General features: G+C 35.8%; 2 protein-coding genes across 2 annotated transcripts; both read left to right on the top strand.

Annotated features, from left to right (window-relative positions):
• Positions 1-9,124: 9,124 nt before the first annotated feature.
• LOC112735023 (sulfite exporter TauE/SafE family protein 3-like) lies at positions 9,125-14,394 on the top strand. The gene is made up of 12 exons (XM_025784591.3): positions 9,125-9,740; positions 9,818-9,977; positions 11,446-11,646; positions 11,750-11,814; positions 11,934-11,961; positions 12,075-12,175; positions 12,265-12,351; positions 12,456-12,506; positions 13,153-13,374; positions 13,471-13,564; positions 13,666-13,806; positions 13,895-14,394. The coding sequence occupies exons 1-12, from the start codon at positions 9,570-9,572 to the stop codon at positions 13,984-13,986; spliced, it is 1,413 nt and encodes a 470-aa protein (XP_025640376.1). The 5' UTR covers positions 9,125-9,569; the 3' UTR covers positions 13,987-14,394.
• A 5,494-nt stretch (positions 14,395-19,888) lies between these two features.
• Positions 19,889-20,491, top strand: LOC140183296 (uncharacterized). The gene has a single exon (XM_072231336.1). It carries the CDS (start codon positions 19,889-19,891, stop codon positions 20,489-20,491), a length of 603 nt encoding a protein of 200 aa, XP_072087437.1.
• The last annotated feature ends 1,227 nt before the right edge of the window (positions 20,492-21,718 follow it).

The following is a 21,718-nucleotide window of genomic DNA, read 5'->3' as shown; positions in this document are numbered from 1 at the left end:
TAATGCATATCGATAACTATCATAAACAGGGACTCTATAATAAGCGCTGCTCCAGTTGTTGTCACCAAAGTCCATTCTAAAATGTTCTCGAAACAAAAAACACATACAAGCAAGTCTTAACCAAAAGAAAGTCCACAAGTCTCGAAAAGTAACATCGAAATTCTAAATAGAAGACACATTTATTAAAGACACATTCAAGCAAGTTTTAAACAAAATACATATCCATTAAAGACACATCCAATAGAAGAGACATTCATTAAAGACACATCCAAACAAGTTTTAACTAGAAGACACATCTATTAAAAACGCATCCAACAGAAGAAATCTATTAAAGACACATCCAAGCAAGTTTTAAACAAAAGAGACATCCATTAAAGACACATATATTAAAGACACATCCAAGTATTAACCGGTTAAAACAACACAAGTGTTTAACAAAAGCAAAAAGTCACATCAATGTCCTAAAATCATTAAATAGAAACATCCACTAATCAAACAAAAATTATGGAACATTGATAAGAAAAATACCTAACTTGAATGAAATCAATTAAATTCAATTATTAACAACTATACATATAATCTGAACCATGGAACAGAGCAGAAAAATCAACTTTAACCTAAAACCCTAAAAACCTTCTAATTAGAAAATCTGCTTTCATCAAATAACATCCGTATGAGCCACTAATTATACTAAAATCAATCTAAACCCCTAATTCAACTAAATCCAAGGTATAACAATAAGAAGACATAAAATCTTTCAATAGCAACATTCATTAATCAAACAAAAATCATGGAACATCGATAAGAAACATACTTAACTAGAACGAAATCAATTAAATTTAGTTACTAACAGCTATATATAACACCCTACCACACAGAGCTTTACACTTAGGATATAAAATAGAGGTAGCGAGGCGCTATGACCTCTAAAATAAAAAATTATATATATAATATAGTTAAAGAAGACTTATTCTAGGAGCCTTCGAGGAAAAGTTTAAAATCAAAACCGATAAAGCAAAAAGCGCAACACTCACGACATGTAAACGATAAACGAAAAAGGTAAGAGAAACTAACATAGATATAACCAAAAAGAGTTCCAACGTACAAATAACAAAGCTTCAGATTCATCTCGCGAAGATAAATCGGCCTAAGCACATAAGTATTTATACATAAATATAGGAAACCCAAAATAAGCCTAAAATACAAAGTTACAGAACCTAATTCTCTAAAATAGCCTTTAAGAGGAGGATATTACAACAAATACATAGGCAGTGGAGATAAAAGTATCTACATATATGCATATATATAAGATAAATCCCCAAAGACAAGGATCTCCGCTATCAGAAGCTTCCAGCATAACTCAGCGAGGTGCCGCCTGTCCTGCATCTGAAAACTACAAATATCCGTATGGAATGAGAACCGAGGGTTCTCAGCATGGTAAAGGTGCCATGTACATAAGATATAAGTTCCTGGGAATGCCAGAGGCAATCCTAGAATGCCGACACTCAGATTATAAAACTTAAGAATTAAAATTGAAACCATAAATAAGGGTGGTTTACTAAGGATTTCTAAACTTAACCAAATACTTTAACTTAACTATCCATCATCCTCTTTCCTCTAAAACCTCCAATATCAGTAGAATCATACAAACAAGCAAGCAGACAATAACAAACACAATTAGGATACAAGTAATGCAAGTAGCACGTATACAAGTAAGCATATGAACGTCACATAGGCATTCCCAATTAGAGCATGAACAAGCAATTCAAATAATATGCATATGATGCATGCCTATCATACGGCTATTGATATCAACTGTCAGTTACTTAGCCAGTCGACATGTTCTGGTAGCTAACCGTGGGCAAAACACCAAACACAGAGCAAGTGGGACAACGCCGCAACCCTTGCATCTTACCTGCGTACCCGAAGTAGGGGACAACTTCACTCTGCCTCTTACCCAGGCAGTGTTACATTCTCGACCCGGAGCAAGCGGCAACAGAACATAGCCCATGCGTTTTACCCGAAGCCTTGAACTTTTCCGGAGCAAGTGGATAATACCACTACATCTTATCCGAAGTCACATACAGAAACACACTTTCATTATCATTACCATTCATTCATTCATCCATTCATTCACAATTTATACTCGGAGCAAGTGGATAACACCATTGCATCTTATCTGGCATTCTTGCCTCTTACCCGAAGCAAGCGGATGACACCACTGCATCTTACCCGGAGGCATAACACAATTAATTTCAATTTTATTATCATTATAATTCATTCATAATCCTTCAATTTCACAATCCAATTCAGTTTTCATCATTTTTCAACCTTACTTCACCCCTAAGTTACCACTCTTTCCTAGTTCCATCTTATTATTAGGCATACTATTAAGATCTAGGGTTAAACGAATGAAAATAGAAGTTTAAAGGTTCAAAATTAAGTTTGAAACGCAAAATATTCATTTGCTGAAAAACAGGGCTATGCGTATGCATGTCATATGTATGCGTACGCATACGTGTAATTTTGCCCAGGTCACGCGTACGTGTGGGCAGATATTTTGATCCATTTTGCGTACGCATAGCCTTGTCCGCATACACATGTGCTCGAGGCAGAAACGACCCTTTGCGAATGAAAGGTATGCATACGCATATACTGCAAACTGACCAGAAATGGCTAAGTCTACAAAGTTTCAATTTTACCCTCCAAACTTCCGACGCGCATAACTTTTTTTGTTTTAAAACATTTTTCATCTGTTCTTCGAACGGCATAAACTTCACAGACCCAATTTCATATAAAATAGGTTTGAAAAAAATTGGGGGTTTGGAAGCCAAGTTATGGCTCGCCGAAGTTTGGATAAAAATCAATTTTTCACAAAAACCTCAAAGCTCAATTTTCAAAAAAAAAAAACTAAACTCAACTCCAAACTCCTATGTCTATATATTCAGCTTAACAACACATCATAGCACACTAATACAATACCAAAATTCCTACATCATACTACATTCAAGCATGCTTCAGTATCACACAAGTTCACACCTAATTTCCTCAAGTTACTCAACAAGAATATCCACAATCCATCATTTATGCACAATCACTACTATCAACTTATCAACCATCATTCAATCACCAACACATACTCAATTCATATCATCACTCATAATCAAAGGTACTAAGCATTTAACATAGTTTATCCTTCCAACCTATCATTTGGTCGTCTAGCCTAAATTTTCACAAGACATTATATATTAAATACGAGAAACCTAAACCATACCTTGGTCGATTTCCTCATATCACCCAAGATAACCCACAAGGAAAAATTGCAAGTCTCAAACACCAAAATTCAGCAACTAGATTTCACTTCAAGCTTCCAATTAAGCTTCCAACATACCCAATTGCCTCATATCACATATATACATACACCTAACATATTCATCACAAATATATACCCAAAATTCAATAGCCAACACATATAAACAAGGAATTGAATAAGGTTAATGATCCTTACCTTGGATGTGACTCAATTTAGAAAAAGCCCACTAATCTCTCAAGTCAATTTGATCCTAAAATATCAAATTAACCAAAATTTCAATACCTCAAAACCTTGACATTTTCGAACTTAAGAAGAGATATTAGGAACTAGAAATATGATTCTCTCACCTTATAACTTACTAGGCTTCGTAGAGCTCGACGCTGCGGTCACGTGGCCGCAAACGATGCAGCGATCGTAACTCGGAGCGGAAAGTTATGTGGGATTGAATTGGATGTTAGGGTTGGAAGCTCTCTTCCCTTGCTCTCCCCTCCATGAACGGGTTTCATGTGATTTGGGAACAAATGAGCTGATGCTCATGTGGCTTAGTGAAGTTGGGTTGGGCCTTGGGCGCATTTTGGGTCCGGTTTGACCGGTTTAGCCTAATTTTGGGCCAAATTCTTTGAAATTAGTGTCAAATTTTTTATTTTAATTAGTTCTATCACATTTTACTATAAAATTCACATTTCTAATTTTTTTATTAAAAATTAATTTATTGATTATCTATTTGCTAATTTTACCGAGTTTACACTATACATATAATCTGAACAATGGAACATAACAGAAAACTCAACTTTAACCTAAAACCCTAAAAACCTTCTAATCAGAAAATCTTCTTTCATAAAATAAAAAAGTATATGAACCACTAATTATACGAAAATCAATCTCCACCCCTTATTCAACTAAATCTAAGGTACAACAATAAAAAGACATAAAATCTTTTAATAACGACATCCGATCCATTAATCAAACAAAAATCATGGAACATTTATAAGAAACATACCTAACTTGAACGAAATCAATTAAATTCAGTTACTAACAACTATACATATAATCTGAACGATGGAACAGAGCAAAAAAAATCAACTTTGACCTAAAACCCTAAAAACCTTTTAATAAGAAAATCTACTCTCATCAAATAACATTCATATGAACCATAATTAGACTAAAATCAACAATCACATGTAAACAACTACTAACCAATAAGTTGAATCAAGAGTAGCTGCATGTGATGGTAAAGGAAGAAACTCGACGTGACGTGCGTTGAGACAGAGCAGGGGGATGGGTAATCGAATGGTCCAACATAGATGGCGACACGACTTTAATAGAGTGACAACGGTGACCTATGTCAGCAGCAACAGTGGTGGCACTGAGCTGCTGTTCCGAAGACCCGCGGTTGCTCGCAAACTGAAGTGACGGCGAAGCTTATCAGTGTTGTCCTTAGCGATGGAAACGGCATCCGAAGAAGGCTGTTCGGTGGCGCAACCGTCGGGGGTGAAAATGAACGGCAACGGTGAAAATGGGATTAATCAGAAGTTAATAATAATTCCTAAAATAGGGTAAATTAGGGTTATTATAGGTATAATTGGAGATGTGTTTTTTAAAGTAATAGAATCTGGAGTCCAATCCAATAGAAGTTGGCAGGAGTTGATTGAACCCCTTTTGATTACCTAGCAAAATTGAAATATATATCATAAAGACTTTATTATATGTTAGGCACATCTCGAATATGGCATTAATTTGATTCTCATTCAACATATATGTGTTTTGTATTTAACTAATGGAAAAGTCTAGAGGACCAACAACTTTATTAAATTTTGGCCAGCATGTAACTAGTAAAAGAAAAATGAGTAATTTTATACCGGTAGTTATTTGATGAAATCTCACAAAAGTAGTTACTTGATGACTACAAATCACAAAAGTTGCTAGCTCTTAGCACTCTTCTAAATTGTGTGTTAACAAATTAAAGGGAAAAAATCGTTGGACATGTTTTAATACTTAAATTCTATCATATTGGTATATTCAACTTAATATTCTTAGTATAATTTTTAAAATAAATTTAAAAATAGTATATATATTATTATTTTTAAATTCAAAAATAATCTTAAATGTTTTTATTTATATAATTAAAAAAGATATTAAAAATTAAGTTGTATTTTAATATCCATAATATATCACAATATTACTATAATTTATCTAATATATATATATATATATATATATATATATATATATATATATATATATATATATATATGTCGTGTTTATCTGTCTCATAAAAAGATAAAATTAGTATGAGTATGTGTATGTCATGTGTTGTGTATATATGTATGTATGTATGTATGTATCAGTCATTTTTAACGAGCTTTAAATGATAAATTGAATTGCTTAGCTTGATATGAGCTTGTTGCCTGTTTCTTTCAAGATTTGTTTGGAAAAATAAGAGGTTTAGTTAATTAAATTTTTTACTTGACCAAGCACTGAGATCATTTTTTATTTTATCTTTTATTTTGACGCGCTAACATAATCTTTTGTGTATATATATTAGTTTAAAACGGTGGGTGGTGCAAGACATAGTTAATATATTTAAGCGCACTATAAAACTTATCTAATAATATAAAACACACTAGTGCTAGGAAGTAGTTAAAATTGCCTTCTACTACGATATAATTTCAACAGGTTTTCCATTGAGCAAAAGGTATGTTAGTTTTTAGAGGATGTACAGGAAACAATAATGATATGGTAAATAATATGAATAATAGATTAAAAAATAAAAATAAAATTATTAATTAATGATTTAATTTTATATTTTAAAATTTAAAAATTTAGGATTAATAATTAAATATATTTATATTATATATGATTATTCTTAATTTTATTATAATTTTTTAATTTTTGATATATGTTTAAAATTTGCTGTTATCGATATTCCGTCAAATGGCAAAAATTTGCTGTCGTTGTTAGTTACAGTTGTTTCGACGGAGTATAAAGCCGTCGTTCCCCCTTAAGCCGGTCAGACGCAATCAAAATACCACAGTTCGTGTACGCTGCTGTAGTCTCACTCCGTATTGCTACACTTTCGTTGGCCGTACCGATGCCACCGCAACCTTTTGCCGACACCGCCGAAGCCTCACCTCGTACTGTTGTCCCTCCGATCCGTAGCAAAGACAGATCCTTTCGCAGCAGCTCCCATGCATATCCCCTTTGCCGCTGCAACCCCCAGACCGTGCCGAATATTCAATTCACTAGGTTGGTGGATAGTTATTGTAATTCTTATGAGGATGGTTAGTTTAAGTAAATACAAATAAAATATATTGGATGTTCAATTCACTAGGTATGCAGATGGTTATTTTAATTTTTAATTGGATGATTGTTTTGTTCCATTACTCAACCAAATGCATTTCATGAACACCCATTTGAACATTAAAATCTTGGCCATCAGCTAACCTATTGAAGCAGCGATTAGGGAGAGTGCGACCCCAATGATAATGTCTGCCGTGCCAACCAGCGAGTCAGCGACAAATGTAGGAAGGACTGCAGCAATAGTTTCTTCGTTGATCAGGAGGCGCCGATGACAATGGATGGTGAGCGAAGCAGAGTCGACGAGGAAGAGTATGGAGGCGTCGTTCGTTTCTAGTGTGGTGGAGATCGACCCTGAGGAGGGGCCTGGTTGACGATCCCGCGACAGTGAGGAGGAGACCTATGCAACTTCGGTTTCTGGTGGGGGAGAGAGTGATGTCGGCAAATGGGGTGGTTGATGAAGCGGTGACGGCGTGATGAACCCAAGAGGCGACGATGATGTCCGGTAAAGAAAAAATAAAAGGGCTAGTTGACGAAGAGATGACGACAAAAAATTTGAAAAAAAAAGATGTTGATTTGACAAATTAAATTATAAAAGATGGTTAAAATTTTAGAATAAGTGAATGAAATTTTTTATTTAAATAATTTAAGTCGTACTTTTTTTAACTTTTATTGAATTAAATTTTCACTCCATTATTTATACTATTCATAATTTTCATTATTTATCTAGCGAAACTGTAATTTTTATCATCAGCGGCATGCATGAGGACGTTTTAAGAGAACGAAATAAACAAATTAAATTAAAATACTACCAACGGGATACTAGTAGCTACAGTAATTAAAAATTTAAAATGAAAATGATATAAGGAAGAATTTTTATTTAAATAAGCATTTATTATATGCTACAGTATATCTGTCGTTAGCTGCTGTGACTTGTGAGAATTTTCTACACAAATAAAAGAAAGTTGATAATTTTCTTCAATTTTTTCCATCTCGTGGAATAATATTCTTGTTTTGTAATTATGGACCATTAACGACGTTACATCAAAGTAATTATAATTAATGCACGGTTGAGAATGGACCTACAGATTTTGTTGTTTTGCATGAATCTTAAACTATACTTAGCTGTGGGTGTGGCCCAAACTTGTCCATATGCAGAATTAATTGAAGGCCATCTTAAGCACTAAGGAAAACAAAATTATACGAGAGAATTCCGAGTACTGCTCACCACCACAGAATGATAAATGAAACTAATTATTAAACAAATTCATTAATTAATGTGGTCAAACTTATTCATATACAATATGTCTGATGTATTCCAAATGTTGGGAGGAAAATAAAAATATTTTTGGCTTGTTTTTTTATTTCTAAATCAAATGGAAATCAGATCTTATGTTTATTGAAGTGTTATTAAAAAACTATGGTACGCCGATGTCATATGATTTTTTTAGCACATCAAATCTCATGTTTAGAACGTTTCATTATTAAAAAAAATTCAAGATTCAACAGAAGAATTTATTATTTTTAATTGTTATTTTATTTTTTTTTAATTTAGTAATTTAATAAAATAGTTTTAATTTATATTTTTAAACATTATTTGTTAATTACTAATTAAAAATAATAAATTCTGTTAATTCCTTAATATTTTAAAAAAAATATTAATCAGATTGATCTAAAGCTACAATATACTAATTAAAAAGCCGAAGCAACGAATCCAAAATAAATTCTTAATAAACAAATAATTTAAATTTTTAATAATAAAAGTTGAAACGTAATAAAACTTGATTATATTCTTCTAACATCAGATACAATCATTTTCTTCAAGCACAGTCTTTTGATATATATACCAAATGTAATAGTGAGAGTGAAATGTTGTAAATAAAATTATTGGGATCATCACATATGAATCAATAATCATTAATGAACGGTAGATCAGATCATATCATAGCTAAGTTGGGCACATATGCATCTCAACAAGGAAGTCAATCAAAATGCATCAAGGATCGGAAATCATAATATAAATTTCATATTCTTGTTGAGTAATTATTTCTGAGAAATAATAATGACTGACTAGAGAAAACGAATTAATATATGAGTTCTTCAATGATGAAAATTTCAACAGAAATGGACTCAACGGCAAGTATAACGGAGGAGAATGAATCTTTTCAATTTTTTCAATTGATATTGTAAATGTTATAATATAATTAAAATCAATTAGTATTATTTAGTATATGAATATTTATTATAAAATATTACGTCTTTATTATTACAATTCTCTTAATATCTATAAATACATTTTTATATTATATCATTCCAAACAACTTGAATACACGAAATAATACACAAATTCTTTTTTTAATTTAGTCTCTTGTTTCTAACAGTAAATTATAATCTTATAATTTACTCTTTAAATAAGATTAAAGAGAGAAAAAACATTTTAATTCATAATATCATATATGAAAATTCATCAAAACATGAGAAAATTTAAATAAATGACAGATATAAAAATTAAATATTAAATAGATTCTAACTAACTTGGAAGTAGTTATTGTTTTGGGTACCATGGAAACTTAAAATTTTTTGGATCCTTGGATAGATGTAAATAATTAAGTAAAAGGCATAAATATTAATAAGGTGTGTAAATTGGAGATAAGATTGAAGTGGTGGGAGTACACTGATGTGTTGAACCAATGAAAGTAGAGACATGTGATACATCTATCTATGTCGTCTTTCTGTATGCATACATACTCCTCCAACCGTGTGAAACACATTGCATACATATTAATTAGCAGTCAAAAAAGGAGTATTAGTGTGCAATTGGAAAAGCTACATGCTTCTTTAATTTACATCACTAATCTTACTTTTTAGCAACCTCATCATCATATCATATCATATATATATTATATCTGTTCACACTCCTGTACTAGCTACTTAATTAGGACTGGTGGTGGCGGTTTAGATGGGCTTGCATGGATTATTAAAATGGTGGGACGTGATGAGTGGAAGGGTTTTGATTATTGCTTTTTTTCTCCTTGTTTCTTCTCCTTCTTCGTCTGCACCACCATCATCCAATGAAACAAAAGGGTTTCATCATGATCCACAATCATCATTTTACAAACACAAATGGCCGGTACGGTAACTGCTATTATTAAATTGTATAGAATTAATGCATAATAATAATTTGTTGTGTTGATATGTATGTATCAGGGGATGGAAATTGGGTGGAGAATAGTAGTAGGGAGCATAATAGGGTTCCTTGGATCAGCATTTGGTACAGTGGGAGGTGTCGGTGGGGGTGGCATCTTTGTTCCCATGCTAACCCTTATTATTGGATTTGATGCTAAATCAGCCACAGCTATATCCAAATGTAAGCAACCATCTATCTATCTCAAATATCATAATTAATTAACATCTATTATGCCGTTCATCATTCATTTCTTCTTCTTCAACAATTCAGTACTTCTACCTACCTACCTAGGTTGCTTAGTGAGAATTTTTAAATAAAAAGGACAATTTTTTGTATTAACATTATCTTAATCTTCTTCTTTGCCTCATTAAGACTGATAAGTACATAACCACATATGCTACATGCTGGTAAACAATTCTAGTCTCCTAACTAAGCGGCAGTTAGATAGGTTCGAAAGTGAATTTTGTTTTTTACTTTGAAAACTTACAGAATTCATGTTTAGTATAATTGTTAAAATTAATTTCTGATTCTTTTAAAATTATTTAAAGTATTTATGAAAAAATAAAAAAATTGTCTTTTCTTTTATATTTTAATTTTTTTAAAAACATTAATTAAATTATTTATTTAAATTGATCCTAATAATGCTTTTATTTTTTTTCGCTTTTTATATATTAATCCTCTTATCTCTTACTTAGGGCTAGTGTAGTAATAGTATTCTAACAATAAAAAAAATTGTGAAAACTTAGGTGAAATCGACTTCATATGAAGTTGATATCTCAGAGCAATCATCTAACGACTTTTAAGTATAATTTTACGTCAAATTGACTACACCTGATTTTTCAAAAAAAAAGTTCATTTTCCGATATCCAATAAAGTCATCCCACAAAAGTGATGGACTAGTGAGGCACTCTCAAAAATTATATTTTTATTTTTTTTAACCAACAATGCTAATTTATAAAAATAATTATCTTATGTATATATGAAAAAATTAATTAATAATAAAATTAATTATTCGTATAAAATATATACATTAAAATATAAAATATAAAATATAAAATATAAATTAAAAATATATAAAACAATACATATAATTACACATAGTGACTAATTTTTTTTATGTATTTCATTATAAAAATTTAGGAGAATATATAATAGTTGAAATAAATAATAATTTGCTGTTATCGTTTTTCTTATTATTTTCAAGAACTTAATTTAATTTAAACCTTACTTCTACACCACTAAAATGAACCATTAACATTAATTATATGGAAAAAAAAATTTGAAGTACAAGTGTTTACGTAATTAAACTTTTTTCCCTTCTTAACAAATCAAGTACCACTACTATACAAATTAAACTTTTAATTTTACAGGATAATTAAGCATTCTCTTTATCCCAAAAAATTGAAAAATAACTACACGTACATTTGCATTATTAGTAGTGTCCTACTGTCATACGTATGTTAATTTGTTGTATATATGTTCACCATGTATATATAATTTCAACGACATAAATTAACATTATTGATTAATTAGTAATTAATAGACGAGCACATACATGCATGCATGGTCTACTTTTTTTTTTATCATGATATGCTGATTAATCCCTTTGATTAACTTAATTAATATATGTATATTCATGGTGATGAAGGCATGATTACTGGTGGAGCAGGAGCAACAGTTTTCTACAATCTAAGGCAAAGACATCCAACACTTGATTTGCCTGTGATTGATTATGATTTAGCACTTCTTTTCCAACCAATGTTGATGCTTGGAATCAGTATTGGAGTTGCTTTCAATGTCACTTTCCCTGATTGGATGCTAACTACTTTGTTGATTATAGTTTTCATAGGTAATTAATTAATTAACAATTTCATTATTAATTATGAACATCTATATATCTTCCATGATAATAATTCTAGTAGTCTTGAATTATTATTTCATTGATGAAACAGGCATTTCAACTAATGCATTTCTAAAGGGTGTTGATACATGGAAAAAAGAAACCCGTCTTAAGCAGGTTTAATTTTTTTTCTTAAGAAACTTGGATCATCCTTTTATATTATTGAATCATTTTACTAATTTGCACTTGATGCTCTGGTTTAGTTTAATGCATTATTATTCTTGTTATGATTCCAGGAGGCTAAGCAGAAATCACAACTGAATGGTAAGTAATTAAGTTGGTCTGGTATTTATTCTGTCGTTAATATATAAAAACGATTTATCAATATATATGGAACAACGAGATTAATTAAGCTAATTAATTCTGTGTCTAATCAGATATTGGGAGGGCTGAAAATGCTGCAAATGATCCTCAAACAGGAGTAGGCTCGGTCAATGAAAATCTCACTAACAACATTAATAAACAATCTAAGAAAAAGGTAGTAAGAAAATGAAGCTATGAGCGAGGTTGTTGCTTGCTTCATTCCACGCATGCATGTTTAGTACAATTTGTATTCTTCTTTTGCAGGTTTCCGTTATAGAGAACGTTTATTGGAGGGAGCTTGGACTTCTTGTCTCTGTGTGGATCATGATTCTTGCATTAGAGATAGGAAAAGTGAGATATTATTGAATTCTTAATTAACTTGTGTAGATAGATGATTGATCTCTGTTGATTATATATTAATGCTAATATGATGATGTGCCTTTATTGTGAAACAGAACTATACAACAAATTGCTCAGTGTTATATTGGGCATTGAATATACTGCAGGTAATAGAATTTTCTTTCTAGAAGAGTAGAGTGACAATAATTGAATCCTCAAGGATTTTGACCTCGAACTAATTAACCCTTAATGAAAAAAAATTTATTAATTAAATTTTTCGCGATAGTAAATGCTGAACATGTATGTTCTTCCATTCATAGATAGTACAAAACAAAATGAAATTGTCTATATATTTTGTTATCTATAGTGGTGTGTTCTGATGCTGCCACATGAGTATAACAACCATGTAGTTTTAGATAATAAAACTTCATTATTTTTTGAGTTTTTATATAACTTTTATCAACTGTTCTTTATTTACTATGAATCCTATTAGAAACAAGTGGAGTTTTACTCCAAAAATTATTATCTACACGATGATTTTTCATAAAATAGACATGTCACAATAGTTAATACTATATATAAGCACCATCATTAAGTTTTACGTAATGAATTGATAGAAAGACATAATATCCATCGTTTGCTATCTTGAAAGATCAAATTAGTATTTTTTTTCTTCAGTAGGACTAATTAATCCGAAGCCAAAATTTTCATGAACCTAATTGTCACTTTACTCTTCTTTCTCTAAACATGAACAAATGGTTAATGTTGATGAATGTGATGGTGATTAATTTGACTTGGTCCATGTCCCTTAAGGTGCCGATAACAGTAGGAGTGAGTTCATATGAGGCAGTACTTCTATACAAAGGGAAGAAAGGAATAGCCTCAAAGGGAGACAAAGAGACACATTGGAGAGTGCATCAGATAATTCTATACATGGCTTGTGGCATTCTTGCTGGCATAATTGGTGGCTTGCTTGGCCTTGGTGGTGGTTTCATCTTGGGTCCACTCTTCCTTGGCCTTGGAATTCCACCTCAGGTAAACTAAACACTATGTTTTATCTGTTTTGGAACTCACTCTGATGATTATGTATGTGGAATATAATATTAACTTCCCATGATGATGATGATGAAGGTGGCAAGTGCTACATCCACTTTTGCAATGACATTCTCAGCATCTATGTCTGTGGTCGAATATTACCTTCTTAAACGTTTTCCTGTTCCTTATGGTAAGTGTCGCGGAATATATTTGGAAAATAACTCGCTTACACCCCTAAAGAAGAGATAATCATATATATGGTTGAGCTTGTTATTTATGTTTGCATGGCAGCTCTGTATTTTGTAGCTGTAGCAACTGTTGCTGCACTTATTGGACAACATTTGGTGAGAAAGCTCATTGCATTTCTAGGGAGAGCATCTCTTATTATTTTCATCCTATCACTTACAGTTTTTGTCAGTGCAATATCATTAGGTAAGTCTATTATTATTGTAATTAATATGGTTTAGTTTATATCAAAATATACAAATTATTATTCTAAATAAATAAACTACATGTGCAGGTGGAGTAGGCATAGCAAACCTGATTCACAATATTGAACAAAAGAAGTACATGGGATTCGGAAACCTTTGCACTCTAAGGGTTAGAAATTAGAAAAGAAAAATTAAACTTCAATGTCTCTGATCTTGGACTGCAGTGCTCTTTGCTAGTTAGTGTTGTTAGGGATTGAATCAATAATCAAACTTCCTTTTTGTGTTTGCTCTCTTTTCTCTTCTCAGTTTGATCATATTGTAACACATATAAAGGACAATGCTATATAATATTAATGTATTGTATATTTAGGTATACTAAGGTAATCTAATGGTATAAATTTGAATTAAAAAAAAAAAGAATTAGATTTAAACCACTAGATTACCTTAGTGTTTGATGTACTAGTTCAATCTGGTACATGTAAAATGTTGCCTTTTTTTGGCCTTGATGTAAAATGATGCTTAAATCATCATGACATTCGAGATTTTATTTAAATAATACAAAAAAAAAAAAAAATCTTCAACAGGTCAATCATGTTGTGGTCCTTATTTTATTTTCCTGCTCTAAAGGATTGTTTACATTGTTTTTTCTTTTTTGGTTTTGTTATCCAATTATGGTAATGAAAGTGGCTAGACGATACATTAACCAGTGAATTGGGTCTACGCAGATGATAGACTCTGAGCTAGATTCACGAAATTACTTAATTTGATCATCGAAATTTCAATTTCCCCATAGTAATAATCTTCCAGATTGAGTTCCGGGCTCCGCCTCCTCACTCCTGACTCCTCCGCCGCTGTGGCCGCAGCACCACCATCTCCAGAAAACAAAACTCCGGTTATAAAGCAAACAAATACTTCAAACACGCATGCTTACAGCACTATGCATTTTCAAGATTCATCTTTGAATCATTACTGGCCTGTAGTACCGCCAACGCCCTTAGATTCTAACAATAACAATTCAGTTTTATTGGCCAATACTTTACCATTACCGCCACCGCCATAGCCACCACAAGAGAAGCCACCTCAGCAACCTGAAGAAGATCTTGTTACAGCACTGGCAACCACCACGAGCACCACCACAGAAATGGTGAGCTCTTGCTTCGGAATCTACGCAACGCTGCCAATCGTTCCTCATAGCCAGAAAGTCCTTTCCGCCTTCCAAGTCTTCAACGGAATCAATATTAAACGGAAATGCCGAGCTCCTGTTATAATTATATTGCTTTCAAATTAAATGAGTCAATATTAAACGATGTTAGGTTGGCTCCAAATTTGTAAAAACATATTCAGTTAATTCTAATATATTTTACATAAAATTTAATTATAAAATTAAAAATAATATAGGTACGAAAGAAAAAAAATATAAAAATTTAATTATAAATTTTATAATTTTATAAATTTATACAAATCAACAGAATAAATAAACCTACAATATTTCATATTTTTACTTGCTAATTGTTCTGAATCCGACTCTCGAATCCCGAATCAGAGCAATAACAATTCGGTCAAACGGGTCGGGCCACTAATATAGTCTAGACCGGCCTAGTAACTTCAAATAATTTCTAATTGAACATTCCAATTCAAATACTTCCTTATCTTAGTCCACAAGATAAAGATAAGATAACGACACAAACTATATAAAAGAAGACTCCCTCAGGTATGGTACACATTTCTAACCCCCTTTCTATACCTCTCAGATCCATTTTGACTTGAGTATTGGAAGTGTCTTTACAGGTACCACCCCCGTCGCTCCAAGAAGATCTGATCCCGTCACCACCCAAGGCCGGCGAGTCCCTGATCTATCTCACAACCCGTACCAGCAACTTCCAGTACAATCGCGCCATCTGTGGGGACTTGCCAAGCCTCGGCGACATGACGGAAGAATTCGATGAGCGATCCTCAAACCTTCACCATGAGTCAGACCCACCCAACTCGATGGACGAGTCATGGAATGACATTCCCCCGCCGACCCATGGAAGGATATCCAGTGTTGTACACTGCCAGCCGACTCCTAACAAGCAGCAACCAAAAAAAGGCAATCACCAACTCAATAAAACCAGAGCAATCGACGGCCTAGGAGAGAAAGTGATCCAAATTATCCAAGAGCTCTATTAAAGGGTACAAATCCTTGAAAGCCAGGTCACTTCCAAGGAACGATACCAGCCAGAACATATAAGTCAAGCGACCTCCAGAAGCCGTTCACGGCGAGAAACCCATAAAGAAATGTTTCCCAAACGATGACATGGGAAACGGTGGGACCGCAGTGTTTTTCGAGAGCCAGAGCATCGACACAACGACGACGGTATAAGGCACCAGCGGGACTCCAAACGAACAAGGAGCGAGCACATGATAATGAGAGCCACCCTATTCACCGAGAGAATTCTAAATGTCAAGCTACCGAAGGGTTTCTACAAGGCAACCGACATGAAATACAACGGGACGAAGGACCCACAAGAAAATCTCATGGCCTTTGAGGCCAGGATGAACTTAGAAGGGTTCGCCGATGTAGCTCGATGTAGGGCCTTCTCGGTAACCCTAGTCGGCCCCGCAATCAAATAGTTCAATGCTCTCCCCAATTACTCGATAGGCAATTTCAACGACGTCTTAAAAAAATTTATGGTACAGTTTACTACCAGGATTACAAAAGCGAAGCACCGGATCAACCTGGTCGGAGTAATGTAAAAGCAAGACAAACCCACAAGGAAATACCTCGACAAGTTCAATGATGAGTGCTTAACAGTGGACAAGCTAAGCTTACGAACTCTGTAGCCAGCCTCTGCCTAACCAACAGACTCATGAATGAAGATTTTTGAAAGCATCTCATCACCAAACCAGTCTAGATTAGGCATGAAATCCAGAACGTTGCAAGGAAAAACATAAATGACGAAGAGATAAGCTAAGTCGTAGTAGCCAATAAACGGTATCACGATAATACGGCACCTCGAAGTAATCCACCATCCAAAGACAACCCAAAGTAGCACTACAAATCCACTGGTCCTAACCAACCACCCATGGTGGGGAAGTTTACGAACTACACCCCATACCCGCCCCGATCACGAAGATCTACCACCAGATAGTGGAACGAGACATCCTCCCGAAGGCCCGACAACTGAAAGAGTGGACTTGCAGTAATAAAATCCTGTACTGTGACTATCACAGAGAATACAGACACAAATCAAGACTGCTTTGACTTAAAAGACGCTCTCGAACAAGTCATCCGAGACAATAAATTCCAGAAGTTTGCCAAAATCATTTGAGAACCCATAAAAACCAAAAGGGAGAGATCACAGGAATGGAAAGGATGCAATCCCAAGATGATAAGGCAGGCCCAACAGGAGAGCCCGGAAACCGACTCGACGATCATAGTGAACATCATCACCGAAAAAGATGCAATCGAAAAATCCATGTCAGTGCTAAAAAAGGACCTCCAGGTACTGGCAGTAAAAGATGAACAAAGAACCCCCTCCCCTCCCGACGACGATAATGTTCTCCTCCAATGACTGCCAGAGCATCACGTCGAAGGAAAACACCCCTTTCATCATATCAGCCAAGGTTGGAATCGATCTAGTTAAGCGGATACTCGTGGACACCGGAGTCGACTCCAACATCCTTTTTCGAGGAGTTTTTGACAAGCTAGGACTTCGAAACGAAAACTTACAAAGCCACCAAAATGGAGTAACCGGTCTCAGAGACAATTTTCTCAATCCAGACGTTTCTATAGTACTACCAGTCACCATTGGATCTGGTAACCAAAAAAGGCCATACTCTCCGAGTTCGTGCTCTTAAAGGATTCCACGGCATAAAACATTATCTTAGGGCAGAAAACCATCAACGACCTCTCCACCACCATATTTACCAAGTTCCTCATCATAAAGTTTCAAGCCAAGAACAAAACCATCAGAACAATTCACGGCAATGAGAAACCGTAGCAGAATGCGACAACACCAGCCTAGCCCTGCGGAAACAATCCCGAGCCATAATAGGGATCTTTCTCTCCAACTTGGATGCACACCAGGATTACCAACCCAGATCAGAAGTAGAGGGAGACATGGAAAAGCTATAGATAGGGCAAACCAAAGACGAATTCACATTCATCAACCAGAGATGTCCTTCAACCTAAAAAGCGATCTCGTAGAGCTCCTAAACAAAATAGGGACTTATTCTCATTGACTAGGCGTGGATCCCAAAGCTAAGCCAATAGCGCAAAGAAGAAGGAAAATATCCATGGACCGAGCATCTAAGGTCAACAAGTAGGTAAAAAGCCTGCTTGAAGCAAGCTTCATCCGAAAATTCCCCTACACGACCTGGCTGGCCAACGTTGTGTTGGTCAAAAAGGCAAATGACAAATGGCGAATGTGCGTTGACTACATGGACTTGAACAAAGCTTGTCTAAAAGACACCTTCCCTCTGCCAAATATTGATGGGCTAGTAGACGCCATCTTGGGACACCAGTACCTCAGCTTCATGGATGTGTACTCTGGGTACAACCAGATACCCAAGCACCGACTAGACGAAGAAAAAATCAAGTTCTTAACCCTCGAAGAAACATACCGGTACACAGCCATGCCCTTCGGGTTAAAGAACGCTGGGATCACCTACCAAAGGCTCGTCACCAAGATCTTTAAAGACCTCTCAGGGACCAAACTGGAGGTTTATATTGAGGACATGCTTTCCTAGGCACAAACAAGCGAGGGGTTCATTAGCAACCTCAAACTCATACTAGACACCCTAAGGAAGCTTCGGATGCGCCTCAACCCGACAAAGTGCGCCTTCAAAATGTAGGCTGTGAAGTTCTTAGGATTCACGATCACGATATATGGAATAGAAGCAAACCCAAAAAAGTACAAGGCCATCCTTGAGATTAGTAGCCCCGCAATCCTCAAGGATATCTAAAGGCTAATTGGCTGAGTTGCCGCCCTCTCACGTTTTCTCAGAGCCTCGGCCCAAAAGGTTATCCCCTTCTTCAGACTCATGAAAAGGGTATAAGCTTCAAATGGGAACCCGAGTGCGAAAAGCCTTCCAACACTTAAAAAAAAGTGCTACTAGAACCTCCCATACTCTCAAAACTCAGAATGGGAGAGACATTGTACCTCTACTTGTCCATAACAGAAGAAGCACTAACGGCGGCGTTAATCCATGAAGACAAGCAAAAGACACAGAGTCCAATCTACTTCATAAGTAAGGTTTTCCAAGATGCGGAGATGTGCTACTCCAGACTCGAAAAGCTCGCCTACGGCCTACGCACTACTAATGGTGTTTCGACGTCTTCGGCAGTACTTCCAGAGCCACCCCATTACGGTTCGGACAGACCAGACTGTCAGGAAAGTACAACAGAAGCCAGACCTGGCAGGACAAACACTCACTTGGTCGGCCAAGCTATCACAATACGAGATCAGATTCGAACCCAGGAACACAATCAAGACCCAATCCATCGCGGACTTCATCGCTAAAATGACCACAGGAAATGAGTCAACGAGCTATGAAAATTGCACGTTGACGGCTCATCAAACACCAGCTCCAAGGTCAAAGAGCTAACCCCAAATACAACAAAGTGACCGTTCGGCACATTCCCTAAGAACAAAACGCCGAGATGATTTGCTCTCTAAACTAGCAAGTACCAAGTCGGTCCTCGGGAACCGATCACTGATCCAGGAAGTCATTATGACCCCATTTGTCGTTACTACAACCTTGGCAAACCTTTCTATGATGAATCAGCACTCCTAGACCTTCCCAATCCTCCGATACCTCAACGACGGGAACCTACCAAAGACCTAAAGGAAGCAAAACATATAAAATGGGAAGCTGCAAAGTATACCACAATAGCGGGACAACTATACAAAGAGGGTTGTCCCAGCCCTTCCTCAAATGCGTAGAGCTCAACGACACCGGCTACGTACTTCATAAAATCCACGAAGGATGCTGTGACCATTACATCGGGGAAAAAATCCTAGCTCAGAAAGTCTTCGAGCCGGGTACTTCTGGCCCACCATCATCAGAGACTCTCTCTAATTGGTCAAAAGCTGCAAGAAATGCCAAGTTCACCGACCTACACCAAGCAGCCCCCATTAGCTCAGCGTAATAACGGAGGATCACACCTTCAGAACTTGGGAAATCGACGTCGTCAACTGTTCCCCATGGCTCCCAGGCAACTGCGATTTCTTATAGTCGCCATTAACTACTACACCAAATGGATCGAAGCTGAAGTGCTGGCCACGATCACGGCCACTCAATGCCAAAAATTCTTTTGGAGGCAAGTCATAGCCCAATTCGGAATACCAAAGATCGTAATCTCCAATAACAAGACCCAGTTTGCAGACAAGCGATTCCAAGAATTTCTAGAGGGACTCGGCATCTCCCAGAGATTCAGCTCGATAGAACGTCTGCAAACCAACGGCCAGGTAGAAGCGGCCAACAAAGTCATCATAAAAGGGCTCAAGAAATGGCTAGACAAAGCCAAAGGCCTTTGGGCCAACGAACTCGGGTTAGTACTCTGGTCGTATCGAACATCACCCCAAACCTTCACCGTGGAATCCCCGTTCCGGCTAACATACGGCCTGGAAGCCATTATTCCCATAGAAAACTGGGAACCGAGCCCCCAGAGGACCATTGGGGGACACAATGAAAATGCATAATGGGACCTCGCGGACTAGGTCAGAAGCATAGCTCACCTGCTAGAACTAGCCTTGAAACAATGGGTGAGCCTAAGGTACAATTAGGGCATAGTGAAACGAGACTTCAGGGAGGGAGACTTAGTCTTACAACGCAACTACATCGGCCCTTCTACCCCAGAAAAAAGGTAAACTCACACCTAACTAGGAAGAGCCTTATCTAATCAAGTTGGTAATCGGGAAAGGAGCCTACAAGCTAGAACGACTTAACGGGCACGAGATACCGAGGTCATGGAACGTTGCAAACCTACTGCGTTTCTACTCATAAGAAAGCTCTACCGATTTGGTAACTTTGTCAAAATGTTTTGTTTAGTTATTTTGCAAAGTCACTCTTAGTTCTTAAATGTTTCTTTTTCTTTTATTTTGTATTTCCGTTTTTTCAGATACTCTTTCCTACCCAGGTAACAACGGGAGGTTTTAACGAGGCCTACCATTTAATAAAAGTCATTTTTTCTATTTTAAACAACCCCTACCCAAACAAAATAGTACGAACTAAAAAATATTTTATCCGCGTTCTAACCAAGCAAACGATACAAATAGAATAAACTAGATAGCTACCCTGGGGCCCGATCTCTCCCGAGGCTAACAAATGGATATCCATAAATAAACACAAGTACTTTAAATGGCCCACCAAGGGGCCTGCTATTCATATAAAATAGTGCACCAAACCAGGTCACAAAAAAGTAGTTCAACGAGCAGAGAAAAGGGCTTACAAACTTCACAACATAAATTGTTCCACAAAAGTAATAGTATGAAATGCCGAACAGACGGCTTACAAACTTATGAAAGGAAAGAAAGAAATAGCAACAAACTACTACAAATATATGATCTGACCATCCTTCACGATCCAGAATGCTCCCATCATGGACACGTCCACATCCGGGGCCAGAACCTAGACTTGGGACTTCAAAACCCTCTCAGTAGTTGCAACGACTGCCCAAGCATCATCCAGCAGGGTGGCATTTCACTTTTTAAAATTTTTCACCTTGGCTTTTGAATCCTCTGCCTCGGCACGGGCAGCAGCAGCGACACTCTCAACATTAGCAGCCGGTTTTTGGGCCTTACCACCTGGATTGACAGCTCAGTCTCCCGCTCTGACAACCTTAGGATCTCGACACCAGCATCTTTGGCATCCTTGGCCACCTTTACCCTGGCAACCTCAGCCGCCTCCAACTGTCCCTTCAAAATGCC

This window comes from Arachis hypogaea, chromosome 20 (assembly GCF_003086295.3).
Source record: "Arachis hypogaea cultivar Tifrunner chromosome 20, arahy.Tifrunner.gnm2.J5K5, whole genome shotgun sequence".
In the NCBI taxonomy this organism is placed as follows: domain Eukaryota; kingdom Viridiplantae; phylum Streptophyta; class Magnoliopsida; order Fabales; family Fabaceae; genus Arachis; species Arachis hypogaea.
This window is presented reverse-complemented; position numbering and strand designations above follow the sequence as displayed.

Coding starts and splice junctions, on each gene's coding strand:
- LOC112735023 (XM_025784591.3), top strand. CDS start 9,570: ATGGGCTTGCATGGATTATTAAAATGGTGGGACGTGATGAGTGGAAGG. Junction 9,978..11,445: donor AGCCACAGCTATATCCAAAT/GTAAGCAACCAT, acceptor ATGGTGATGAAG/GCATGATTACTGGTGGAGCA. Junction 11,647..11,749: donor GTTGATTATAGTTTTCATAG/GTAATTAATTAA, acceptor TTGATGAAACAG/GCATTTCAACTAATGCATTT.
- LOC140183296 (XM_072231336.1), top strand. CDS start 19,889: ATGCCAAGTTCACCGACCTACACCAAGCAGCCCCCATTAGCTCAGCGT.